The sequence below is a fragment of the Scleropages formosus genome, chromosome 12 (genome assembly GCF_900964775.1).
Source record: "Scleropages formosus chromosome 12, fSclFor1.1, whole genome shotgun sequence".
In the NCBI taxonomy this organism is placed as follows: Eukaryota; Metazoa; Chordata; class Actinopteri; order Osteoglossiformes; family Osteoglossidae; genus Scleropages; species Scleropages formosus.
In genome coordinates, this window is record NC_041817.1 from 15,801,417 (window position 1) to 15,828,611 (window position 27,195).

At 39.2% G+C, this 27,195-nt stretch overlaps 3 protein-coding genes across 4 annotated transcripts; 2 read left to right on the top strand and 1 right to left on the bottom strand.

The window, feature by feature from the left end:
• Positions 1-1,636: 1,636 nt before the first annotated feature.
• Positions 1,637-13,791, bottom strand: mettl8 (methyltransferase 8, methylcytidine). Of its 2 annotated transcripts, XM_018729679.2 has the most exons (11): positions 13,721-13,784; positions 12,014-12,407; positions 10,584-10,746; positions 10,222-10,313; positions 9,530-9,825; positions 9,139-9,188; positions 5,856-5,916; positions 4,373-4,512; positions 3,736-3,842; positions 2,851-2,916; positions 1,637-2,321 (listed from the first exon to the last, which is right to left on the bottom strand). In XM_018729679.2, the coding sequence occupies exons 2-11, from the start codon at positions 12,030-12,032 to the stop codon at positions 2,182-2,184; spliced, it is 1,134 nt and encodes a 377-aa protein (XP_018585195.2). In that variant the 5' UTR covers positions 12,033-12,407; positions 13,721-13,784; the 3' UTR covers positions 1,637-2,181. The 2 variants fall into 2 exon arrangements, with proteins under 2 accessions (XP_018585195.2, XP_029112661.1); XM_029256828.1 differs by lacking the exon at positions 12,014-12,407 and having other exon boundaries at positions 13,721-13,791.
• On the top strand, positions 13,241-20,164 carry dcaf17 (ddb1 and cul4 associated factor 17). The gene is made up of 14 exons (XM_018729678.2): positions 13,241-13,959; positions 14,045-14,148; positions 14,349-14,439; positions 15,327-15,463; positions 16,832-16,910; positions 17,068-17,157; positions 17,240-17,347; positions 17,614-17,719; positions 17,830-17,972; positions 18,363-18,472; positions 18,967-19,054; positions 19,342-19,425; positions 19,666-19,821; positions 19,949-20,164. Exons 1-14 carry the CDS (start codon positions 13,771-13,773, stop codon positions 20,060-20,062), a joined length of 1,599 nt encoding a protein of 532 aa, XP_018585194.1. The 5' UTR covers positions 13,241-13,770; the 3' UTR covers positions 20,063-20,164.
• A 2,822-nt stretch (positions 20,165-22,986) lies between these two features.
• cybrd1 (cytochrome b reductase 1) lies at positions 22,987-26,213 on the top strand. The gene is made up of 4 exons (XM_018729556.2): positions 22,987-23,435; positions 24,374-24,582; positions 24,898-25,052; positions 25,582-26,213. The coding sequence occupies exons 1-4, from the start codon at positions 23,249-23,251 to the stop codon at positions 25,877-25,879; spliced, it is 849 nt and encodes a 282-aa protein (XP_018585072.1). The 5' UTR covers positions 22,987-23,248; the 3' UTR covers positions 25,880-26,213.
• Positions 26,214-27,195: the final 982 nt, after the last annotated feature.

A 27,195-nucleotide genomic window follows, 5' to 3' on the forward strand; every position in this document is an offset into this window, starting at 1 on the left:
TTACAAATTGGTTTTTATCCAAAATGACTTGCAAATCATGTGTTACACAGATATCTTGTTAGTGCAATTCAAATAACGCACATTTATTAACTGCTTACAACATTAACTTAAGGCTCCTCCCGTATTGCAGTTGATGACAAGGCCATGTCTGTATAGTGTATATTCTTCTACTTTTAAGTTACTAAATATCCCAAAAATTTCTCTTTTTATTTTTTAAACTTGAATAAGCTGCTTTTTGGCAGAGAAAATGTTCACTCTTACCTCCTTTGTCTTTGCTGACACTATGGTACCTTTCAGATACTAAATATTTTAAAAAATTAAGTGACTGGATCAGAGGAGGAAAACACAATGTGAAAATGACAAATGTGGATTTACAGACAGCGCCTGTGGGTGCAATAATGGTGATCTGTAGTGCTCCGGGCCTTGCATCCTTGTTCCTTTCAACACGTTGGCTGAGAACTGACACAGCCTGATGTTTTCACTTGTTCAGCTCTGCAAAGCAACACACACTTTACTAAGCTACCCTATTCATCCCCAGAGATGCAAATCCTCAGGCACCTGCCTTTGTACCTTTGCTCGTATCTCTAGAGCAGTCTGATGACCTGAGCTAATGTCTTATTCCAGATATTATTCTGCTACAGGGGCAGCCAGTATAGTCTGAATGTAAATTCCTGAAGAAAATTATCAGGTGAAAGTATGTAACTACTGTACACAGTTTAGGTAAAAACTTTCTGTTTAATTGAGTTAATCTGTTGGGGAATTTTAGTTGCTGTTAGCAAGAGAATAAGCAGTTTTTTCCCCCCTTTTTTTACTTGGTACTTATGGATCCAGAATTCATTAAGTAGCCTTAATTGCATATATGGTAGAAAAAACAATCTACAGAGAGAAACCAGAATGTACAAAGAAACTATCATTCGGTGAGAGTAACTGTGTAGTAAATCTTAACAATGAATACATTATACTAAAATTCATCTTAACAATAAATACATTATACTAAAATGAAATGTTATACTGTTTGTATGTGAATTATAAAAGTAATTCTACATATTTTTAACAAATGCAACTGGCACCAACCGCTTTTCTGGAGCGGGTTCGCATCGAGCCAGAGCTTACTCGGCAACACAGCAGAAGGCCGAAGGGAGAGGGGACACACCCAGGACAGGACGCCAGTCCGTCGCAAGGCACCCCAAGCTGGGCTTGAACCCCAGACCCAACGCGCCATCACACCCCCAAATGTAACAACACGTAACAAATGTAATTTATAAAATTTGACTACTGAAACAAATCGGATGTCTTTTGACAAGATGTTTTACAGTATCAGTCACAAACTTTCTGAAGAACACTCAACCTCATTACATGGTTTAGGTATGCATTTGTGCTCCACCAATTGTAGGAATTTACAATGGCTTTAAACACAATAAAAATAAAATATAAATTGTTAAAAACAGATCTGTTACATTGAGAAAGTTGACTAGGTAAATTGACAATGAAGACTTCCAGTATGTTTAATATTTAAATCTGTTGGGTGTATTAAGGCTTATCAAACTGTTGGCATAATGGTTAGTTAGTCTAATGGTTAGCTGTTCACACAGGTTACTTGAATGTATAATTCCAGTAATTTTTGCATTGGTTTTTCATACAAGTATTTTCAGTAAACATTTTGATGCGTTAACATTTCTGGGCCATAAATAAAAGCCTGGTTTTAAAGTGTATCACATCCTCAGTCTAAATGTTTACTTTGCTAACATTGATTAGTAGTGTACTGACCTAATTGATGGTGTCAGCTAGTGTACTGCAGGTCAGTGTCTTACTGTACAGACAGACTTAAGTAACTGCCAAGATTGCCTAGAACTACCACATTAGACCCAATATACTGTAAATATATTTTCATATACTCCAAGTGTATTGCATCATAACTGAGTACATTATAGTAAAAACAAGTAAAAAAAAAAACTTTTTTTTCTTCAAAAATGTGCTTTCACTGACTTAATCTCAAAATACATTGCCACACTTAATTTCCATCTGGGACAATGGAACAGAAGCTCTTGAACTACTATCCACTGTCACCTTCTTGGTGGCTTATGAGAAGAAGAGAAGAGGACCTTTCATGTTCTCTGAAGTCCAAGCAACTCTAATTCAGCTCTCTGGCTGTATCACAGCCACACCTTAGTTTTCAAGTTGTCAGCTTGGTTTCCGGAATTTACTTTGCATCCAAACTCGTCGCATGGCTACTTTTTCCCGTCGGTTGACCTGTAGCCGCCTGTCCTGTAGATTCTGAATTTCTTCCAAACCAGCATTGCTGAATAAAAGACGAACTTCTTCTATTGAAACAAAAAAACATTTAGCGGTACCACCTCATTCGTTTCCTTAGGAGAAATATTTGTCTAAGATGCATTAAAGGAAAGTAAAGGTGACAATTGCTTGGGGCACTACTCATGTGATCTGAAATGTTACATTACAAATCCCACAAGGAAATATCCAATTGTATGAAGTACAAACCTTTGTTGCTTTACATTCATTAACTACCAGGAACAGAATGTAGCATAGAAATTAGAATTGCTGCCTATAAACTAAAAGGCCCAGGGTCCAATCCCACCTCTTACTGTAGTTCCCTTGAACAAGGTATTTACCATGAGTCACTCCAGTCAAAATACCCAGCTATAAACATGTACTATGTATAAATTGGTAAATCACAAGTATGTTAGTATTCACAATTCAGATTGTAAGTTGCTTTGGAGAAAAATGTAAGCAAAATGAATAGATAATAAAAGTGATAATTTACAGCATTTAAGGAAGTTAAAATAGTGATATGATGTTGGTACAGAAAAAAGATTTTTTGGAACAACATACCTTTTGTGAAAAAATACACACAAGTACCATCTCCACGTGAATAAAAATTTTCAGATAAGCAGCAACCTGTTGGTACATCACAACATCAATGAAAACATAAAATAAGATAAATGTTACACAGGAATACAGCTGTTTACCAGTACTAGTGTTTAGCCTTTAAAATGATTAACTGAAATAACTTACTTTTTAGTCAACTGAATCATACTAATAATCCCTGAAGACTTTACTATAATTATAAAACACTGTAATAGTACTAAACTTCAGTATTTATGTAGAAAAACACATAACTTCTGCTTTATTTTTTTTATTAAGCAGAACTACATGTAACCAGCCATTTTTTAAACCCAGTTTCACTGGCTTATAAAAGACAGGATGTTATGCACAACTGTTAAAAGCATGAACATGTTGACAACTGGTCCTCCAACATATCCCAGGCCCTGTCCTGGTTCTAGTCAGGGAGATAAGGGTGAACAGTTACAGCAGTTAAATTATTGTGGAGTAGTAGTATGATGTACAGATAAGTCTTGGGTAACACCCATGTGTGGGTTACAAATATATTGCAGACTATTCACATCTAAACATTTACAGGCATATTGCTTGAGTTATATTGAAAAAATGTGCTCAGATACACAAGTCCTTGATAACAGGTCTGTTAAAATAGCAGTCATCTAAGTATTTCTTGTGCATGCTTTCTTGCTTCCTTTGTCAAGCAACAGAATGACACTTGAAATATATTTCATATGAATGAAACGAGCAACAGCATTAGTGCTACGACAAAGTTTAAAACCACGAAAACTAAAGCACTGAAATACTTGTAGTAAAGTTGTTAGCCAGATTCTGCTACATTTGTTAAAAACCACAGGTAGAAGAAAACCAGAAAAGCACCTTTTTTAAATCGGAGCTGTGACAAGTCATATCTGCCATAATCACGAAACAGGAACATCCCTCCGGGTTTCAAGAACTGGGTCAATCGGTTCACAACCCCTTGCATTCTACCAAAAAAGTAAAACAAATAACAAAAAAGACAACTCACTTAAACGAGACAACATGAACGCTGATTATAATTGTTGTTTCAAGAGGAAGTGACTAATAAATGACCTTCTAAAAAATTAAATTTTATGAACCAAACAGAATGGAAAGGACAAGAAATACCGGCACATATCAATAACTGTACCGTATCTAAATAAAGCAATAAATAGACAAAGAAACCGAGGTTGAACACTTCAAACAGCACAGCTCTGCACGGCAAGAACGGAACATCATTTTGTTGTCGTTGACCACATTGTCACGAGTTCAGCTGTAGCCATATGCATAGCTAGCTTTCATCCCAAAGACCCCCTTTTAATGCACATTGGGATTTGAAAGCTCCCAACCCTCCTTCGTCACCATACCCGAAAGAGACTGGGGGGAGGGGACAATGGCAAGCAGAAAAAATAGGGAGCAAATCGTAAATCTTGAAAAGTGGTAAATGAGAGGAACGCCCCTCCCACCACCCTGCCTTAGAGACCTAACGCTGTCCCACCTTGCAGGGTGAATGGACGACATCACAAAGACCAAAAGAATAACATCCAGGCTCTGAGGCGGAAAGAGAAAGGCAGCATCTTCCTTGCAGACATCATGCAAAAAGGCGTGGCAGAGAGATGGGTCATAGCTGGGGTGGTCCTGGAAAAAGAGGACAGAAGCAAATAAATTAAAATATTTCTCAGTTCTTCATTTCGTTTCGGTTTCCGCAGTGATGAAATTACACAAGCAGCCAATTTTGTTTTATTTAGGAGGAAATGGTGAATATGCTTGTACACCTGCAAATAGATAACCTGATTTTTAACCGTGAGATGGGTTTCTATGGAAACTGGGTTATATATCCAGAAAGGCAGTGATATAGCAAAAGCCTAAAAAGTAAAATAGTACATGGAAATGGCTTGAACTGAACCCACAGAGAGAGAACCATGCCTGAGCGAACATGTAACACGAGCGCACGCCAATTCACTAGAAAAAATAACACCATATTACATTACGAATAAAACCTGTGACCGTCGAAAATGACAGATATGTTTTTTTGTATATTTTGCTATTAAATATTTACAGCATTCCTGAATTACCCGTGAGGTGTTTATAATTAAAATGCTGATATTTTCATTTAACACACTGGTTAAAGGCAAAATGGTATAGTGTCTTTAGAATTAATTTTTGCAGCCAAAGTAAAAAAAAAAGAAAAGCGAAAGCCAAAACATGCGCTGCTTTATTAACGCGCGGCTAATAACACAGGCAAAAAGCCGTAGAGACACAAAGGTTGGGAAATGAGCCATTTCTCTTAAGATTTCCCCACGTCCAGTTGTGAAACACAAACAGTGTTCCTCACACACTTGGTGTACAGTACACTGGCCCAGATAATGAAGTCAGTCAGGTCACTGGCTGCTGCCATTTTATAAAAGCCTGAGCATTCCAAGAGCATCAAATGTCCGCTGGGCCGGGAAGCAGGCGGACACGGCAGGCGGCCATTTTCGCAGGCTGATATGTCAGCTGCAACGTGACTGTGGACGGACACAGCGAAAGCTGAAGAGAACCTATCTTTGTCCCACTTCAGAAGGAGGAACGAGGGCTGAGTTCTGTACCTGACTCAAACACCAAACCATAGCTGCGTCAGCAATCTTTTCACAGTTTAACAGCACTCATTTTCACACCGTAAAAATGCTCTCAAGTGTCCTCTGGAGTAAACAAGTCAAATATAACACCTTAGCACTTTGCCCAAACGAAATGGATAATCGGTGTTTTTATTGTCAACAGAGCAATGAGACAAAAGAACCTTTTTCTTTACAGGTAAATGTATACTGCAGGATATATGACACTACTCCTTCGATGGAAGGGGGAAAAGTAACATATGATTTCCGCCGTGTACGTCAGCCCTCGCTGTTTTGAAGGTGAGTCAGAGTTAAGACATCCTCCCCTAGGAAGTGCAGTTGTTGCCCAGACGACCATGCGACGCGTGACTCTGAGTAAACGTTTACCTTCACCAACTGGACGGCTCGTGGAGAGAAGTCACAGCAGTACAGAAATGTTCTCGTGCCCCTGCAAAAAAAAAAAAAACTGGCTCACGAACATCGTAGCAAAGGGACAGATGGCACAGACGTTTTTATGTTCTTAATGGATTTCTTGGCAAAAAAACATATTAAAACCAAAACAGGAGTGACTAAGAGAGAAGCGAAATGTTAACAACAAAGGACAAACTGAGAAATATGACCTATATCTAAACAAGAGAGGAAATGAAGATTTTTTTTTTCAAATTCAAATATGGAAGGAGTAGGTTGCATAATTAGGCCGATCATCATGCAGGCTCTCACCCAAATTAACAGAATAAGGCATAAGCTGTTAAAAATTCAAAAATGGTTTTGATTCTGTACTATGTTACAGTTATTAGCAGGCACTTGATCACATACATGCAGAATCTAGACGTGGCAAGATTTCAATGAGCTTAGAGTGAAGGTTTTAGGCATTTTTAATGCCAGTTACTTAGGATTGTAATGTATTCATAGTATAACAGAGAAGAGAAGAATCATTATCAGACTAACACCATCATTTTGTTGAGTTTGGGTGGAAAGCTGGTGGGAAGCTGGACTTGCAATGAGTCACAAAAACTTTGAGGAGCACTTTTGCTGTACCTCTTGCAAAGGTACCTTGCAAGAATGAATTGCAATGGCAAAGTCCCTCCGAGGACTTAACAGCCAACTCACTCAGTCTTACGTCTTAGACCAACAAACACCTAATAGCACCTGAGCCTAAACCAAGACATATGCCATTTTAGGGGGTGAGTTAAACTGCAATTTCAGTATTCTTTTGGGATGTTTACTTTTAGTAAATGGGGGGCGCAGTGGGTTTGACTGGGTCCTGCTCTCCAGTGGGTCTGGGGTTCGAGTCCTGCTTGGGGTGCCTTGCGACAAACTGGCGTCCCATCCTGGCTGTGTCCCCCCCCCCCCTCCAGCCTTATGCCCTGTGTTGTCAGGTTAGGCTCTGGCTCCCCGCAACCCCGTATGGGCCAAGCGGATTCAGATGATGTGTGTGTATACTTTTAGTAATCACCAGTAGGCAACCTATGCTGTGTGTTCCCTGTCTTTTTTAACATCACAACCTCATGCCCCACTGCCACCACATAAAACCTGCTCTATATCAACTAGAAAGAAGGAATCTTTACATCTGAAAACTGAGAGCAATAAAACAGCCATCAGGGGAGATAAATGGACCTCTGCCAGACAACTGTTTAAAAAAAAAAAAAAAGATTCTACATTAATTAATATTTGATTGCAACAGTTTACTAAAAACATTTTGTAGACCAGCTTTTATTTCTGATATATTGTGTATTTCAAGACTATTTCAGTCCCCATTTCAATAACTCTAACACGGTTATATGTGCAGCCATCAAGGAAACAATGCTGAGAGAACAGTGTGAAAGACTGCACTGACAAAGCAATGATTTAGATCTGTATAAGCCTTACACAATTTCCTCTCAGATCATTGTATTGATAAAACACATATTTGTTATACAACTGGTATTTCTGGTGTGATTTTGGTAAAGATGGAATTTTCATCTTCATTACATTTCAGGTAATACAGAGCTTATGAGCATGAATTTGTCACCTGCAGGTTAGTGGTTAAGGCACCTGTAGGGGCCCTTTGTAATACCTTGAGAGAAGTATTTAAAACTAATTGTTCCAATAAAATACTCAGCTGTAAAATAGTAAAGTATTCCCTGAAAATGCTCACAATTCTTTCAGTAGTTCCAGTATATGTTAACTTTTAAACCCTCCACCACTGTTTCTCCACTATATCCAAGAGCTGTGGATTAATATGCCAGCACAGATTTATCATTCACTAATAAGATATTACAAAAATGCAGATGATGGGGATGAATAATTTGAATACCATCAAAAACGGGCATAGAGGCCTTGAGCTCAAATACATTACTAATTTGCAAAAAGTGATTTCCAGCTTTGTGATTGCTTGGCACTGTACAGCTCATGTGTAAATACAGAAGTTGGGCCTTAGTGGACACTAAGAGAAAGGAAATAAACAATAATTTTGTGAAATCTAGTGGAAAAATCAACATCTTCATTCACCCTACAGGAACAACTGATGGCATCTAGTCGATACTGTGCTACACACTAATCAAATTGGCCCACCTCACAGCACAGTCTAAACATACTTAGGCCCATGATATTTATATATCAAATCTACAGATCTGCACCCTGCAGCAAAACCCATGTAAAGCAAATGGTGGCTTTAATTTGTAGCCAATTTTTCATTAAGCAGGTCAAAAAGCTAATCATAGCTTACTCACATGAACATGACCAGCAGACATATTACAGAAAAAGCAATTCTCAAGGTAAATGATCTGGTCCTGTTTGTGAAATGGGAGTCTGTGGTATTATAACCACAATACTGGCCTCTGGACAAAGCATACTGTCTAACATTAAATAAATATTTCTGCTTATTAAAGTGTAAGGGGTGTGGTGGCACAACGGGTTTGGTCGGGTCCTGCTCTCTGGTGGGTCTGGGGTTCGAGTCCCACTTGGGGTGCCTTGTGACAGACTAGTGTCCCGTCCGTGTCCCCTCCCTCTCCAGCCTTGCGCCCTGTGCTGCCGGGTTAGGTTCCAGCTTGCCACAACCCTACTCTGGCCAAGCAGTTTTAGTCAATGTGTGTGTGTGTGCTTATTAAGGTTAAAATTATCAATATGACAAATAACAAAAGTCAACTCAATGGCCCTTTATATTTGGAAACTGCAATTCTCCAGTATGGATTACTGCACAGGAAATGACTCCATGCCATGCCAGACATGATCAAACATATAGCTTCAATACAAAGAAATGTTATGATCAAATTATTACTACAAGGAAGAAGATCTTTTAAATTTAAGCACAGAAAAGAACAGAACAGAAGAGGTAACTGAGATGTAATAGTAATAGTAACCAGATGGTTTTTACTGAGTCATGCTAAAGAAGATAAATAAGACATAATAATATTAAAAAGTAAAACAAAAAACCTGTGATTTCTTCTTATTCCCTTGTATTTCAGTAACATTTTCTCCACAGATGTCCCAAATGGACTCAGACAATAACTCCAGGCAATATGAAAGCACATTAAATAGGGTCATGTCATTTGTTGCTTGTGTCCTTCAGTTTGACTGCTGATGCAAATTATCTGGTTAGCCAGCTCTGAGCAATATAAATACTGCACATTCCTCCTGCTCAATGAACATATACATTTTTTAAAAAATTACATTATGTTGACAAACTTACCTTATAGATCTAATGATTGGAAACACGCTATTACCAGCCCCGCATCCAACCTAGAAAAAGATTACACATCTTATGCTATAGAATCTAAAATTAATCAAATAAAATTGTGAAAATGTAGGCAAATACAACCAAGGTTATTGACATTCACCTTTGTGAAAAAGTTTCACCTGTGAAGGATACTAAAGAAGTCTTAATTGCACCCACATTCTCATTATTTTAGGTCCTATATATGTAATCAGATGTCCATGAATGCACCCATCATCAATAACTACTATTATCCAATTGTAAACATAATTTTAATTAAATTTCAGGTGTTTCTCCATATATCTGTGAAGCTACTCTAGGTTAATGAAAAACATGTACAGTATGTGTGCTAAAAAAAGATCTAAACCTCTAAAATCCGGAAGGCTGCTTGTTTTCCAGGGAAATCACCAGTGTCTGGAGCCTCATGGAGGCAGCAGCCCTCGCCATCAACCGTCTGATCTTGTTTGCCTGACAGTACCAGTGTCTGCTGCCCCTTGTCCGTGACCCCACAGGAAGACCAAGGGCCCAGAAGGCAGTCCTCATCCCCGCCAGGAAGAAGCTCTGGGAACTCCCTGAACAGCCAGTTACGATCCTTAAAGAACTTGTTCTGATGCACAGCATAAAAAGTGTCCCAGTACTTACAAGCCTCTATGTCAAATTTAGCTGAAAAGTAAAAAGAATAGAGAAAGCACAACAGAATTTTTTTAGCCATTACAGTTATGCTGTAACCTTATTTGATCATTTTCCTAGTGAGTTTATCTATTTTGACCTCCTGATGACATTTTCACAAGTGTACATATAGCTATATTACACTGTCAAAACTGTGAGTATACCTGGGCAATAAATGTACGGGAAAAACTACACAGAAGAGTGAAAGCAAAACACCCTATAAATTCCATACATCTGTGGGAACTGCTGCAGAAGAGCTGGGAAGACATGTTGGAGGATGCCCTGTTCAAACTTGTTTACTGCATGCTTTGCGAACAAAAAACTAGTTTCCAGCATGTGTGCGCAATTTTCAGTCGTACTGCACATGACGTAGTGACTAAATTTGATTACCTTGCTCCTCCATTGGAATTGGCTCAGAGGAGTTTTCCATTGCTTTTTGCTTTGCGTTTTCTTCATCTTCCTCTGACCATTTAACATGGTCCCTATCAATGTGAATTAATTGAACAAAGTTTGAGGGTTTTCATACATTTGAAAATCCATATTCTGCTCTAAGAGAATTATGGAAATTTGAAAAACTTAGTTGATTAAATCTACTTATTTAAATGTACTTTATTTTACTACACATTACAGCAATATGGAAACAAGCTTTTTAATTTTGATAATGTAGTTCTAAATGGTATTCAATTAACTGTTACTGATAATGTGTGCAATGTTTCCTTTGGGGAGTACTGAATTTTATAAAGTGACCATACCACATGTTGTGCTGGAATATGTGGTCATGACTGGTCAGAATTCTGGCACCCAGTGGGGTTGGGGGTCGGGTGCTGCCTCCACTGCTCCATCTGCAGCAAATCCTTGCTGCCGCATTAACCACTGGCAGAAAGAGGCGAGGACAAAGTCCTGACATTTCAGGTCCTAGTTGGGAAAGGCAGGAAAACATGAGCAACAAAAGAAGCTGGAACAGGTAACTCTGCTACTAATGAAAGAGAAGATGTAGAGGCACATGTTACCTTCTATGACATTAAACTCATTCTAGCAGTGGGAACAGAGTTTCATAGCAGTCGTACGCTACCAAAGGAGCCCTTCTAGATTATACAAGAACATAATTAAATTTGTTATAGCACACTGCCAATGTTCAGTCCTCTACAAAGACTCTTTTACGTAACGCAGCAAAATTCAGTAATTTTTTTATAATACTCATTTCTTGATATGGTTCAGGCTGTAATTTATTGGAACCCAAAATTATTCTATACTATACATTTTATAACACACTTAAAGCGAAGAATAAATTAATAATTAAATCAGATCTAATCTGAGTATCCTACTATTGAAAATCCAATTGTTAATTTTAGTTCTGTTATCTAAAGGCATATTAAACAAGACATACAGTACATTTAGTTAGTATTTCATGGAGGGAGCAAAAAATAGCAATAACACTCAGTGAAGTTATACACAAATTGGGACGCATATTTGGCTAGCCTGGTCATGATCATGAAAGATGATGTGATGCAAACTTACTGAGGTGTTTGGAGATCAGAATTAAAGTGGGTATGAATGACATGCATTTTGTGAGCTTTGAATGATGAAAGGGATTAAGCTGTTCTGGGGGAAGGAGGGAGTTAATTTAACCACACTCTGGAATTAAAACTGAGAACCTACAGACTTTTGATTTTTGACCTGTCATGCACAGAACCACAAAGTAGCCTTGGTCCTAGACTGCTTTGACTGTCTGGGCAGTAAGACTTAGTGGGTTGGCATAGGGGCAGAGGAAAAACGAGGGGAGACAATGCCCAGCCCAACCATCCTCTAGCATCAGAATGCAGAAGTAGAGAAGCACAGGAACAGTGTGGAGGTGCAGGGTATGATCAGGTTCTACAAGTATTGGGGTGCAGATCCATTAAGCATAGACCTTAACCAAAGTTTTAATGTTGATAAAGAGATATGTGAGATATGGGTAGATCCTGCATATATGTATCAGGAAGTATCAGTATGATCTGGTTATGGCTTCAGTGTGCTGGGAGAAGCAGCAATGTGAGAACCTATGAGAGGCAATGACAAAACCAAGGCAAGCATCATAGACAGAGAAGAATGTGGGGCCCAGCAGAGATCCCTGCAGAACACCTGTTGAGAGAGACTGAGGGGTAGACAGGGAGACACACCAAACCATGTTGGAAAGATCTACCTGACAGATAAGAACTCATTCAGTCTGGTTCTTTTGATTCCAAGCTGTTGCACAGGAAGGTAGGATCCAGTGGTTTACAACGTCAAATGTTAAAGAAATGTTAAGGAGAGTGACAAGTGAGGAAAGGCTGGCAATCTAGCAAAATAGTGTATTGAATATTGGCTAAAAGGCTCCACCTTGGTCTAATATATAACTTCTTCCCACATCATAGCTGGGTCACTCTTCTGCTTTCTGGAGAAATCCAGACATGAATTAAAATAGTGCTTTATGAATAATGGCCTCATTTGTGCCACCCTCCCATATACCTGAAACTGAAACACAATCCCTACTGTGAAGTATGGTGGCAGCATCACACTGTGAGGTTGCTTCTCATCAGCAGGGAGAAAGCATCTTGCTAAAATAGTAAGAAGAATGGATAGAGAAAAATACAGGGAAATACCACAAAAGAACTCGTTTTTGTCTCTGTAAAAAACTGAAACTTGAGAGACAGTTTGACATTGATTAGGACAATGATCCCAAGCATAAAGTCAATCTAACATTGAAATGGCTCAAGAACAAATAAAGCAAATGTCCTATAGTGCCCCAATCAAAATCTTGATCTCAATCCCATTTAAAATCTATTGCATTGTATGAAAATTGCAGTACTCAAGCATTATTCAACCAAAGCTGATACAGACTTTCCCCAAAAATCTAAAGCTGTTATTGCAGCAAAAGGCAGCTCTACCAAGTAACAATGTGTGGGGTATGAACACTTATGCAAACAACATATTTCAGTTTTTCCCTTAAAAATATTTTGTAACATAGAAACAACTCATTTTGAGTTTCAGTATTTTGGATAAAATATTCCAGAGAAAGAAAATTCATAGTTTTTTTGTGTAAAATGAGAAGAAATGGTCAATGTTTATGCGTCACATGGTTGTAAAATACGCAGACAGGGTGAAGAGGTCCATCCGCTGTTCAAATAAACGACAGTATAGACAAAACATGTGACCTGGGGATCTTAAATAATTTGTAGTAACATTCATGTCCGGTTACATAGCCAGGTGCTGAAGTGTTTGGTTTCAAACGTAAAATGAAGAGTGGACGCACAAAACAACTGTATTATTTGGAACCAATAACTTTGCATTTTTTTCAATCCACACAGCTGTTGATTATGTACTGTATTAGCGGAGACGGCAGTAACGTGTCGCTTCTACAGCGCGGGGCTCACGAGGCAATGGCTCAGCTCACTTAACTACAGCACCCAGAATGCAATGGTACACATCCGCCTACGTCTCACCAAGAGGATATTCGGATGTGTGGATACGGAGCCCCGCGAAGATAACGCAAAAGTTCAATGTGGATGTGATAAATGATTCCGGTTTGCATATCGAGAAACGGACGAAGAGAATTATGGGAAATGGAACTTCCCCATGGTTTTCAGAAGCGATCAAATAATTGAAGGCTCATAAATGCTGCACTGGAGCTAGCTATAACTAACACGATCGTTTACGTACTACTTATTTTTACTCATAACGACAGGCGCGTTTGAAACGCTGTTTCAATTATAAAATGTATTCACCTACTACACGAAATCGAGCAAGCTTTTACCCGACGCTAAGCGACAGATGCTTGTTGCTAGCTAGCTAATTTACAAATTGAACGATGTGGCGTGCAGCACGATTCCAGTTTTCTAGTCTCTCAGCTTTAGCGTTAGCTAGCATTTACCTAGTAGTTTCAAAGTAGCTCGCTCAACCCCACACTTGCTTGGACTGCAAATGGCTTCACCATGTTCAGCGCCTCCGACACCGGTTCCATGCGATGACCGTGCGCGCCCCCGAGCGGGTTCACGGCGGTCCACAAGCACGAGCGTGTACCTGAGCAGGAGGTCCGCTGGGATGTTCTCCAAAGACGCCGGGATGTTGTTCCGAAAAAATTTGAAAGTGTTTCGTCAAATTATCCTTCAGGTCAATTAAATTGTGCTCTCTTAATTATTATTTTTATATTCATTAGTATGGGAAATGTGATGATATATTATGTGTATCATTCCAGGACTCAAGAGTATTCAAGAAAGTCTGGACAAGGCATTCAAAATCCCCAATATCCTATGAAAGTGGACGGATTTACTTTGAAAATTACAGGTGCTGCTTCAGCAGGTGAAACACCCGGTTCGTTCTTTCCATCATAGTTACTAAATGTTATGTTATGGCTTGTGCATACAGGTAGATCAGTTTTTCACTTCACAAGTTAATGCAACGTGTTTTAATATTTAGGTGAATCTTGGATCAGTACTGTTGTAGTCCTTGTAAGAGTTCAGTAAATTGTTTTTTTTTTTTTTTTTTTTCCCCGTTTATAGTATTCCTTCAAGACCACAGCACCTCTATCAATTACCGAAATCTTCCAAGTTAGAGAAGATTGAAGATGTGCTACTGTGTCAAAGTCCCCTTGTAAGCGAATTCTTCATAAATCTGCATTTACATTTATTCATTTAGCAAACACTTTCCTCCAAAGCAACTTACAATGTTTTGTTACTTACAATTATTTACCCATTTATACGGCTGGGTTATTTTACTGGAGCAATTTAAGGTAAATACCTACAGCTAAAGGTGGGATTCAAACCTGCGGCCTTCAGGACCCAAGGCAGCAGCACTAACCACTGTGCTGCGAGCTGTCTATCAGCTGTCCATTAAATGTACATTTAATGATGATTTTGAGGATTGAATTTACCATCAGGTTAATACACAGCAGTTACATCCAGCACCATTTCTGGTGTGACTTTAGATCCTGCAGTCATTTGTCATATTTTAATCTGATATATAGCCTGTGTTTTGTGCAAGTGTTAGTCTGTGGAACTGTCACTATGCAGATCTTAGCTTGTTCTCCTTTGTACTACACAGTTTCCCTCTTCTGTAGTTACTGCATCTGAGCAAAAAAAAAAAAAAAAAAAGCTTTACCCTAATGGGTAGATAACTGATCTTCACAGATGTCCCCTCTGTACCCTGCCTGTTGGCCAATACATAGTGTATTGTCACATGTTACACTTTGGCTGTTTCGTTTACAGTGTCACAATGCTTTTAGTGTCGGGAAGGCAGTAACGGGTAATCTAGTGTTTCGAGCTGTTATCTTGTATCCAAAAGGTTGCTTGTTCAAATCCTACTCTTGCCGCGGTAGCCTCGATACAGTAAAAAATACCCCGTTGTATAAAAGGGTGATTCATTTACATTGTACATTGCTTTTAATAAAAGAGCTATAAATGAAGATCTTTAGCTAATACTGTTGTAAGCTGACAGGGGAGGGTTACACTTTTTATCTGAGCACATATTTTCTTCTACAGGATAAAGTACTGCCAAGGACATCAGACCAAGCACCGTCCCTCCTGGCGCTGACAGCACATAACTGGTTATATCGTCTCTCGACAAAGACAGGAGAACAGTTACAAAAAGTGTGCCTTTCTTCTCGCTATAAATTCAGGTATATAATTTTAAAGCAATATGTAGAACACATACAGTATAACTTAACTAGCAATGAGTGTTATTTTTAGGTTTTGCTTCAGATATGGTGAAAAGGCCTCCCTCTGTCCCTCAGAACTTTTTAATTCTAGAAGAGTTTTCAAACCCAGTTCCCTCCTAAGCACTCCATAAATCTGTATCATATACATACCATGATCATTGCTGAAATGAGCAAAAACTGGCATTGGATAAACGGACTGTGTTTAAACAGTCCCAAGTGTGCATCTGTACTACTTCATCTGTTCTGAAATGCACTTTACTTTGAGTTGAATGGAGCTTGGAATAAAAACGTCTGCTCAATAAATACATGTAAAGGTAGAGTCCTTTCAATAACCTGCTACCGTGGTTAGAGTGCTTTCCATTGGCAAACATGAGAATTGCGGATTATAATAGTGGAAGTCGAGTGTTGTTTTGGTACGGAAGGTTAAGAGAAGTGTTCAGTTATGCTTCCGGAGATCTGTATAAAAAGTTAATGTGAACTTATAAAGATCATTGTTGCAATGTTTTTTTACTTGCATTTATTCATTTAGCTGATGGTTTTCTCCAGAGCAACTTAGTTTGTCTACCTACAATTAATACAGCTGGGTAATGTTACTCAAGCAATTTTAGGGTAAGTATCTTGCTCAAGGTACTACAGCCAGAGGGAGGATCAAACCTGCAACCTTTGGGTCCAAAGGCAGTAGCTCTAACTACTATGCTACCAGCTGTCCCTGCAATACTACTTTGTGTTAAAAGTAAAATGCATACTATGATGTCAAATCCCTCTAGAAGTTTTTTTCAGCAAACAAATTTCTAGTAACTCTGGAAGCATTTGCCAATGTATTTGATGTCAGTCATATTTTCTCCTGTTTTATCGTAAGACAAAAGACTTTTGTATGTTGAGTAGGGTTACAAATTTTCTGAGAAAATCATCAATGGGTAAATATACACGTATTGGTAGCCTAGTGGCTTGTTCTGTTCTGCTCTCTTTGGACCCAAAGGTTGTAGGTTTGAATCTCACCTCCAGCAAGCTGCTTAGCCTAAATTGCTCCAGGAAAAATTGTCCAGTTGTATAAATGGGTCAGTAGTTATTGGAAACATAAAATTGTCAAGTCACTTTGAAGAAAAGTGTCTGCTAAATGAATAAATGTAAATACTACACATTAATTACAAGCCATGTTTAATTTGCATATTTTATTTTAAGCACCAAAGTGGGAGAAGACTTTGTCTTTGGAAAGAGTAAACTGAAACTTGATTACAAAACACTTTTATGCATTAAACCAGCTAGGATAAAAGCTATAGTACTTGACAAAAGTTAATACTATTCAATTATTATTCTTCTTTTATACAGATATCTTGGTTGGGATGTTCCTCAGGAAACATTTTATATAAAATCTGTTCAAAATAAGCAGTCACCCACAGTAAGACAGGTGAGATGTATTATGGAATACAACATTTTTGATTAAGAGATTGAGCTTTTGTTTCTGTTAATACCTTGCTATAGCCTTCTTTTTGTGATAAGGAAGCACGAATATTCATTACATGTGAAATGATTGTCTTCTGTATTCGCTCTTTTCATTTTTGCAGGCAGGACTTGATAACAATGCCATGATATACCTGGCTGTATTCCAAGTCTTCCCCTTGGAAATTGTGGCTGTTCTGGAGATCAGTAAAAGAGTACGGTTGTTCTTCAGTTTCCTCATAGAACTGTCTGCACGTTGTCACTAGTTTAAATGCCTGCTTGATGTGTTTTTTGTAGGTGTTTGGGAGCACAGTTCTGGACGTGACCTTGTCTCAAGGTGTTCTTGTAGTTTCCCACAGCAATAAAACTGTAAAGCTGTACAGTTTTGAGAACATTGTAGATAAGGTAATAGCTTCTTCTCTGAAAGCTGTTGCAGAAATCATTTACAGTTGATCCTCTGTGTTTCTTTGTGGCATGTTTTGTTTATTTCTTGTATTGAATTAGTAATTCCATAATTTGTCATATTTAGATTAGCCAAGCACACATTTAAAAAATGTTTCATGTTATTGTTCCCTGTTGTTTGTCTGAAAATTAATATTTATATTACACATTCCTGTATTTCCCTATTCCTTGTTCATTTCAAGTTGCTGAGATGTGTTGAATTTTCTCAGTTCATGACAAGGAGGCTAGTCCTTGGAGAGCAGTGTCAATGGAGCGGCATCAGTGGGACAGTGGGAGAATCTCCTTTCGGGATCCCAGTGAACATCCACATCAATGGTAGGGAGCACCACTTATAGCAATGCTAGTGAGATACCTGAACTCACAGATTCAGTACCTCTTGCCAGTTGTTGAAAACCACAAGTGATGGTGTCAACATGGTCCCTCAGAATGTCCTCCAGTGCTGTATGAGCTGCCATGCTTGGACAACTATATGCAGATTGGTGGTCATCCCTGGCATGTCATCTTCACTCCAAACCACAAGAAACACAGAGGAACCTACCACATATGTTTGCTTAAAGATGGTACACTGGTAACATATCCCTCTACTTCTGATGTGGCATACAGTTTGCTAAGTAAGGGCAACCAAATTGCATTTTTGCTTGTACAGGTTTTTGAGGTTTAAATGTATAATGTTCTTAGAAGGACAAGACTTTTCTGTTGTCTTCTTCTGTTGTCTTTTGTTTTAAATAAAACATTACAGGAGCTTGACTGTAATTCTCTTCTTCTTTCTGAGAAAAGATGTAACTTTGTCACGAAGGTCTGTAATGGCTACTGAATTAACCAGAGTCTAATTTAAACACAACATACTTTTCCTACAACTTTGATTCCCACTCTTAACAAGTTTTCTGTTTCAACTGTAAATTATAAAAATTAAATTAGATTTAAAACTTTTCTTTCTTTTCTGTGTGTCATTTTAAAGGCACATAATGGAATCCAAGACATGCAATGCTGCTCTCTGGAATCGGACTGGATCTACTTTCATCCTGATGAGTCTGGAAGAATCATCCATGTTGGTCCCAGCAAAATAAAGTGTGTATAGTACATATTCTTATTAAAAATTGTGAATTTTTACTTGTTTCAGCAGGAAAACCTTTTGCTAGATAGTTAAATTTACTTTAGAAGAATCTTTTCTCCACAGTGACTTACAATGGTAAACTACTTAGAATAGTTTATCCATTTATACAGCTGGAAAGTTTTTACATGCGCAATTCGTGGTAAGCATGTTGTTCAAGAGGAGTGCAGCAAAAAGTGGGATTTGAACCTGTGAGCTTAAAGTGCAAGGCAGCAGCTCTAATCGCTATAATACCTGCTACCTCATTAACATCTGTGGCTGTAGTGGGTTTCAGTTTCAATAATTTCCAAATGCTCTTTTGTTTAATCTGTGACATTGCGTTCTTCTCAGGTACATTTTTGTTAATGTGTAAAACATTGTTGACTTTTCAACATGTAATACTTCTATGCAGTGGAAAAGAATGTGGAGTACATCGAATGTATTGCTGGTAAATGTTTGTTTTGTTTTCCAGTGTGTTGAAAATTGTGAAATCACAGGAGTGCCTCTCAAAGTTTGCTGTTGTTTCAGACTTCTCCATCACAGCTCATCGGGACCACATTGTAGGTTCCGTTATTGTGTTCCACATTTCTTATGACAGTTTAAATGGTTCTACTTTTACTGCTATATATTTTTCTTCACACTGTAACATGAAACTTGCTAAAGAAGTGATGTCGTCAGTGATGATGAATTCTGATTTGGTGTGGATACACTCTGCCTTTTGATTTTGGTTGTAAATTGACACTCCTGAGAACAGCTGTAGTAGCATCAGCATCAGTGTATGATGCATTGTGTGGCTATATTTAAAAAAAAAACATACTAACAGAAGGGTTTCTCCATGTGAACTCAGAGCAGTGCTCAGAATAGTGTCACATCCTCAGGCCGAATGGTCAGAAGAAGATTTCATCAGTTGGATGATGATCCTGAGAAAGAGGTACTTTGAAATCACTGCACATTTCCCAGTTATCTAAGGCTTGTGTTAACTATAAAGATCTAGGGTATTCTTGTACGTAGCTTTTGTTATATTAGACTACAGAAAAATATTTACTACAAAATATGAAGTTGAGAAAATGCTGTAAGTTGAGGTTTGTCTGGCATAAGTTATGCAGTTGTAGATGGGACAAATATGTGGTGAACCATGTTCACGCTTTGCTGGGTGTTTCCATTTCATTAGACATTCAGAGTTGTGGAGTATGAGGATGAGCTGGATCTGCTTGCTGTAGTGGAGGTCACTTTGAGAGATGAGAAAGGAAGAGCTAACGTTGGTCTCCATGACAACCAAAGTGGGGTGCTAATGAAGACGGTTGAGTTGGTTGAATCCTGGGATGTGGTCAGTACTGAATTGTTCTTTTTTTAAACAATTTTTTCAAGTTTACGTAATGCTCTTTCTCTCGCATACCGTAGCTGAAAATATCTTTTGTGTGAAGCCGCAATTTTGTTTGGTTTTTCTTTTTCAGACTTACACTCATGAGCTTTTCTTTGACCAAGATACAATAGTCCACATTGCACAAGAGAAAAACAATCTTTTCTCCTGCCATGTCTACAAGAGTACCAACGAACGAATGGACTGAAGGAAACAGATGGATCAACAAATTACCTGCTTATGTTTTGACGTAGAACTACGTCTTTCTCCTCACAAGTTATGGGGGGTAACTTGGGAATTGACCGTCACGTAAAAATGCAACCCTCTCTCGCCACTACTGCTTGCAGATAAAAAGACACAGAAAGCCAGCGCATATATCGTTGGATAGAGGAAGGAACACCGCATCAAACAAGATATGAACGGCCGCTACCGGTTCAGCCTGAGCGCGCTGGCAATGTTGTGAAAATGTCCCACGTTTGGCTTGTTATGGAGTTGCCGTGCATTGCACTAGATGTCATCACATTTGAACCACGTGTCATAGTGTTGACGTCAGCACTTCAGTTCGTCACTACAGAGCCGCGCTATCGGACGCATGTCGGGCGGGCAGGAGAACCTAAATTTAGACCAAGGTAGGAGGCCCGAAGGCGGATCATCGTTAAAAATTTCAAAGATGCCCAAGAAACACGACACAAAGTACTTTTGCAACCAACGAGCTGCACTTACGGAGCAAGCTAAGGCCTCCGGGACTCGAAAGATACCAGCCAAGACACCGGTTCAGTGAAAGCGTGAGCAGCATGCTTGGAAGAAGGCAGCGTGGAAGGCTGCAAAATCGACTCGGGCGGCCTTGGAGCTGCAACCATCAATTTTTTGTGCGCTCGACATTGCCGTGCGGCACAAGCCCATGGAGATGGATGCAACAGCGACTGACCCAATATCTGGGCTGAGTGAGTTGGGGCTCACCACCCACGCGTAGTTCTATGTAAAGATATGCACCTGAAAATTTTTTTGTATGAATTAGCAAAAATTTCTAAAATCATGTTTTTGCTTTGTCAGTGTGCGGTACTGAGGGGAAAAATGAATTTAAACAATTTTTGTTCTGTAACTTTACAAGAATATGCTTAATATCAACAGTATGTTTGTATTGAAGAATGTCTCATTAAAGCTGTGTTTCTCCAGAGGTTTTTTTAAAATAACTTTACAACAGTCTTCAGCGTAATCTTCATTTGAAACATAATTACCTACCTAACATGTACATCAGTGCTACATAACCCTTAACATTTCTGCATTTGGCAGCTTTGAGTCCAATCCAAAATAGGAAGCTTTATCAGTCTCACCTTGTTTAATACCACTCTTTTGATAGGACACATACTTAAATAGCTTGCCAGTAGAATTGATGTATGATGAATAGAAAATGCACAGAGAAAATGAACATGGCCTCATTAAAAAAAATGTCAGGCACCTGGGAGAAAAATGGGTCAAAGCGATTAGTTTTGAGCCTCTTGAGAGAAAGCTGGGTTCGGTAGTTCAGCACACCAGGACCAAGAGTTAGAACAAATGGGATATTTGATTTTGGACCCCTCATGAGCAGACTAAAGAGGAAGCTACAGGTGGAGGGGTGCAGTGTTTTGGACTGTAGCGAATAAGATTCTGTGGGTAATTGGTGTCCCTAAACTGTCTTGTTGGCCTTAACCAAAGTGACTTACAATGTTAATATACCTACAGTTATTTACCCATTTGTAGTGGGTTATTTTACTGGAGCAATTTAGGGTATATACCTTGCTCAAGAGTACTACAGCCAGAGGTGAGATTCAAATCTGCAAGCTTTGGGGCTAAAGACAGCAGCTCTAACCCCTGCACTACCAGCTGTCCCACAACCATTGAGTTGGGTGGCACGGTGGCACAGCAAGTAGTGCTGCTGTCTCACAGTGCCTGGATGTTGAGAGAGATGTGGGTTTGATCCCTGCTCAGTCTGTGTAGAGTTTGTGTGTCCTCCCTGTGTCTGTGTGGGTTTCCTCTAGGTGCTCTGGTTTCCTCCCACACTCCAAAGACATGCTGTTCAGGTTCACCCATAGTGTGTGAGTGACAGAGAGAGTGTGTTCCAGTGATGTATGGATGAGTGATCCATTGTAAGTAGTTTATCTCGCAGTGTAAGGCACCTTTGCGAAAAAGGTGTGTGGGCTGATAATGCTATAGTATACATTGTAAGTCGCTTTGGAGAAAAGCATCTGCTAAATAAGTAAATGTAAAATCCGAGTTAATGGTTTTCTCCAACACAGCTTAAAACGTCAAGACTCAAGCTATCTACAACATATTGCCCTTTTTTACCTGGGATGGCAGTCCATCGCAGGAAAGCCACACACACTCATTCACACTCAAAGGGTAATTTTTAAGGTCACCAATTAACCTGAACTGCATGTCTTTGAATTGTGGGAGGAAAGCCATGCAGACAAGACAAGAAAAAAGTGTACACGGACTTTAGACGACTCGAACCTACACCTCAACAGCCCTGCGCCGCCGTGATCTTTCCTTTTCATTTCACATTTGCAGCACACAACTTTGCTTTAAAACCTGTAAAAACACCACAATTTTTCAACTTATTTTTGATGGTACTCGACACACTAGTTTAGTCATTCTTCATCCGTATTAACCCGTTCGACTTGTCGGTTATTGGGGTTCAATAAATATCAGCAACGGTACTGAGTAGAGCTGAACTAATACTGGGGGACACGGCACGCCTCGCTTCAGTGATCGCACATCATCACCATCATCACCATCACCATCATGCCATCTTGTATCCGAAGTACTGACCTTTACTTAATGTATTTTTAAGTTGCACAAGAAAACGCGGTAAAGTCGAGCTTAGAGAGATAACGGCAACTTTAATTCAGTAAAGGGCACATGGAACCGTGAAATTTAGTTTGAGCAAACTGAATAGAAAACGTACATACATCTCCTCCCGTTGAGATGTCACCGCCATATCATTTTGTTACTTATTTGCTGACGCCTTTTTCCAAAGCGACTGATATAACGTTATCAGTTAGAGTTATTTATTCCATGCATTGCTGGGCAATTGAATTTGGTAGATACCTTTCTCAAGGGTACTACACCGGAGGTGGCGTTCGAATCTGTGACTTTTGGGGCTAAAGTTAGTGGCTGCAAGCCCAACGCTACGAGCTGTCCCGTCCTACTTAGAGAAACTTAAGTAACTGCACGTACATAGACAGATAGCACGAGTCTACACACACACACGGGACACATCAGACGCGGGGCTGCGCAGCCTCCCTGCTCCACTACCCCCGCCCACTCCTCTCGAGACTCTCCCGCTACTCCAGCTCCCACCCTTGAGGAAGTCGCGCGCTCCTTCCGCCTCATCCCGCGCTTCGCAGCCGCGGCCATGGACAGTTACAGGCTCTTTCTGGCTTTACTGAGCGCGGCGCTCGCGGTCGGATTCGTCTCCGTCGTCTTCGTGCTCAGATGGGTCTTGCACTTCAAGGAGGGTCTGGCGTGGGACGGAGGACTGGCCGAGTTCAACTGGCACCCCGTCCTCATCGTCACCGGCTTCGTGTTCATCCAGGGAATCGGTGAGGGGTCCAGACCGGGGTTTTGCTCTTTATCGCTCCTCCGCACGCTGTCTGTAGCAAACGATGACGTGACGCAGTGAAATAACTAACTTAAGCGTAACGCCAGGGAGAAGCCAGGCAACTTTTCAAACACCGCCTTATGACATGTCATGTAATAACGGGAAACGGTGAGTCATTTATCAGCGAAAAAGTGGTTTGTGTGAAATTAACTTCGCACGTACGTCGTAGCGTAGGACTCGCACAGATTTACTGTTCGGTGTGTGTAAAATCCCCCCAGTCACACACACACACATCATGACATCGTCGCTTGATGTTGTTGTTTTCCCACCTCAGCACAGACATGGTGGGAACAGGCAGCAAAAAAGTCGAAAGATTACATTTCTTTCCGTTATACACCGGTATAACACAACCAGATTGTGCAATCAACTAACTGAAGTAGTAAAATTGTATTAATTTAAAGCAAAGTTGTTTTGCATCACTTGAAACGCGGGGGTTGTACTCTCTGTATCAATAAGATGCCCAGAATGGGAAACTAATTAGCCGGAATAATTTGCGATGTTTGTTTTTGAACTTGTTTCCCAGTGTAATTAGTCTTAATAAATAGTGATGGAAAGGTATTCCATGTTGGGTGGTGCACAGCTTCACTTTTATGTTATTTCCTGCAAAAGAGTATTCATTAAAATGAATAACGTTGTGTAATCTCAGGACTGTGAATGGAATAGGAGTACTTTATTATAAAAGAATGTTTGTTGTTAGGCTACATATCCTATCATAGGACCTGTGTTATTAAATCTAAACGTGTCTCAGAACAGTCTGTTTTGATTTCTGTATGCCTACTGAGCTATGCTCAAAACACCTCTAAAAAAGTCAGATTTTTATCATTTGTAGAAAATGTTTTTTTTTTCTCAGCCCATTTAACCTTGAACAAACCATTTCAGCCATTGCGGTATACAGACTGCCGTGGACATGGAAGTGCAGCAAGATCATGATGAAGTTCATTCATGCTGGCCTAAATACCTTAGCCTTCATCATGGCTGTCATCTCCCTGGTGGCGGTCTTCGACTTCCACAACGCCCAGAACATCCCCAACATGTACAGTCTGCATAGCTGGGTGGGGCTGGCATCTGTCATTCTGTATGGACTGCAGGTGAACTGCCACATACCAGTCCCGATAATATTGTTGGAGCACCTTTTGTATTTATGTATTTGCATGTGGAAGCATTTGGTATACATAATAGTATATGATACTATTGGTGATTATTAAGATGGAAACATAAGCTTTAATAATGCAAAAGGAAATTCCACTTGTATACTTTGTCAAAGCTGAAACTGCAAAACTTTCCATAAAAAGCAAAAGTACATAGTGAACAGCATTAGCTTCGGTTGTCGGCTCAATATGCTGCTTACAGCTGACTTACTGGTTAGAAAGAGTAATGATCAATTTTTTTATTTCTTCCCATAGTTGCTTCTGGGTCTGTGCATGTACCTGCTGCCAATCACCCCAGTGTACTTGAGGGTGGCCTTCATGCCACTACATGTTTACAGTGGCCTTTTCATCTTCACCATTGTCATTGCCACCTGTTTGATGGGAATCACAGAAAAGCTAATTTTTGGGCTGTAAGTAGTACAGTGCTGTGATTATTGGAACCCAGTGCATTTATTATTTCCGGAATAGATGTCTGTTACAGAGTTATAGTTCTCAAGGGTTGCAAGCATGCAGTTAGTGACTAATCTGGAAACAGCAGATCAGATAACATTTTCCCCAGCTTTTACATTTTTGTACATCTTGTGGCCCATGCAAAATGTCCTGTGGTTTTATTTAGAGCAGGGATTTTCAACCTTGATACCAGGTCCTCATGATGATTCTGTTATATGCAGTTTTTTTCAACTAAAGGTATAAGTAGCTGAGTGAAGCATAATTTAGTTATTAAATGAATATGTCACACAATCATAAAAATAACAACTGGGTGGATTCAGTGCAGTATTTTATAGTATTTTAAACTGTCCACTCATATTTCAGTATTTCAGGAATACATTTAATAGTGAAAACATCAGCAAAGATTTTACTTGAACTGGACATTAGGCCACTGGTTTGGAATGTTTTTTTTTTTTTTTTTTGTAATTAAGTCTTATTCTTGTCTCCCAGCAAGGATCCTAAGTACAAGGACTCCCCACCAGAGGCAATCTTTGTGAATGCTCTTGGAGTGTTAATCACGGTGTACGGTGCACTCATACTTTGGCTTGTTACTCGGCCTTCGTGGCAGCGACCCAGGGAGATACAGCACCAAATCCAACGTGGCAGTGGTGAGGAAGCTGCAGACTCCAAAGTGGGCACCACTTTGTCTGTGCTCAGCAAAACCAGTGGGGACAACCCCGAGGGTGGATGTGATGCCCGCAAACGGAACTGCAAACTCGAGGAGTCCGGTCAGAGATCAACCATGTGACAAGATTTTTTTTTTTTAAAAAAAAGGCTCTATTCTCGAGCCACTTGTATTAAGATTACTTAACATGGCCCAAGGGAAATGCTGGACAAGCATACATTTTTGCCCTCTAGATTGTGTTTTTAACTACTGATTTTTTCCAGTCTCAGAATTTGAATTTTTGACAAAATGTTGATATATTACATGTACAAATTGTTTAATTTTTCTAACTGTTACACCGTTTGTTCCAAAACTCAACTGTTTCTTTTTAATTTCCCTATATCACGTTAGGAACTAATGATGTTAATTTTAATTGTTTACCGACATTTTATCTTATTTCACATCAGTACATCGGCATATCAAATTAGAATGCTTTGGAGGGATTTTCTATATATATAGTTTTAAAGAGAAACACAGCAATTGACTTTTATACCTTTTTGATTTCTTACTTTTGCTATTTGGAAAGTACTTTTCATTAAAAATATTTACAGTTATGCTTTGAAAATTAAAATATGGCTATTTTAGATTATTCAGTAACATTACAAACGTTAGCTTTTTTCTTGGCTACAAACTGTGTTGAGTGTTTATGGATTTCTTTAGAGGATAATATTTGCAAGTTACAATAGCAAAATACAATATTTTTATAACATAACATTAACAGCAACACTTTTGGGGAAAAAAATCAGGTTTACTTTTTTATAATGGATTTATTATCTTAAATGCAACGTGTAGTAGTCATAATTGCATTGATTATTTTATCATGGAAGCATTTATTTTATTATGGTACAATGTGGAACTATTTTAATAAAAAGCAATGCAAAAATATTTGTCAAAGCGTTTTTCCTTAAAATAATAGAAATAAATAGTAATACAAAGGAATCATATAAGTTGTTCAGTTTGATGTACTATTTCAAGCCAATTTAAATTGCTCAGATGTTTTTTGGACTTCTGATGACCTGCCAAATGTGAACTCAAGACTGTTCTAGCAGACTGAGGATGGAAGACTGCGTGTGTAATTCAGGGTTATGATGGTGAAATGTTACACTTATAATAGGTGTATTAGCTTTGCAAATTAAAATTTAAATTAACAGAAAGTTTCCCCAAAGAGATCACATCACTGTTATTGATACTCACCAACCATCAATAACTGCTTGATCTGGCAGGATTGCAGCAGTCTGGAACCCAACCCAGAAGCATAACCCATCAGGTTAGACAGGGTACATCCTGGTCGGACACTCGTCCATCACAGTGTTATTGATACTAAACAACCAATTTAACAGCCTGCATTAGTCCCACCTTGCTGGGAAGCGCGTTTCTATAACACGCGTTTTATGCGATGT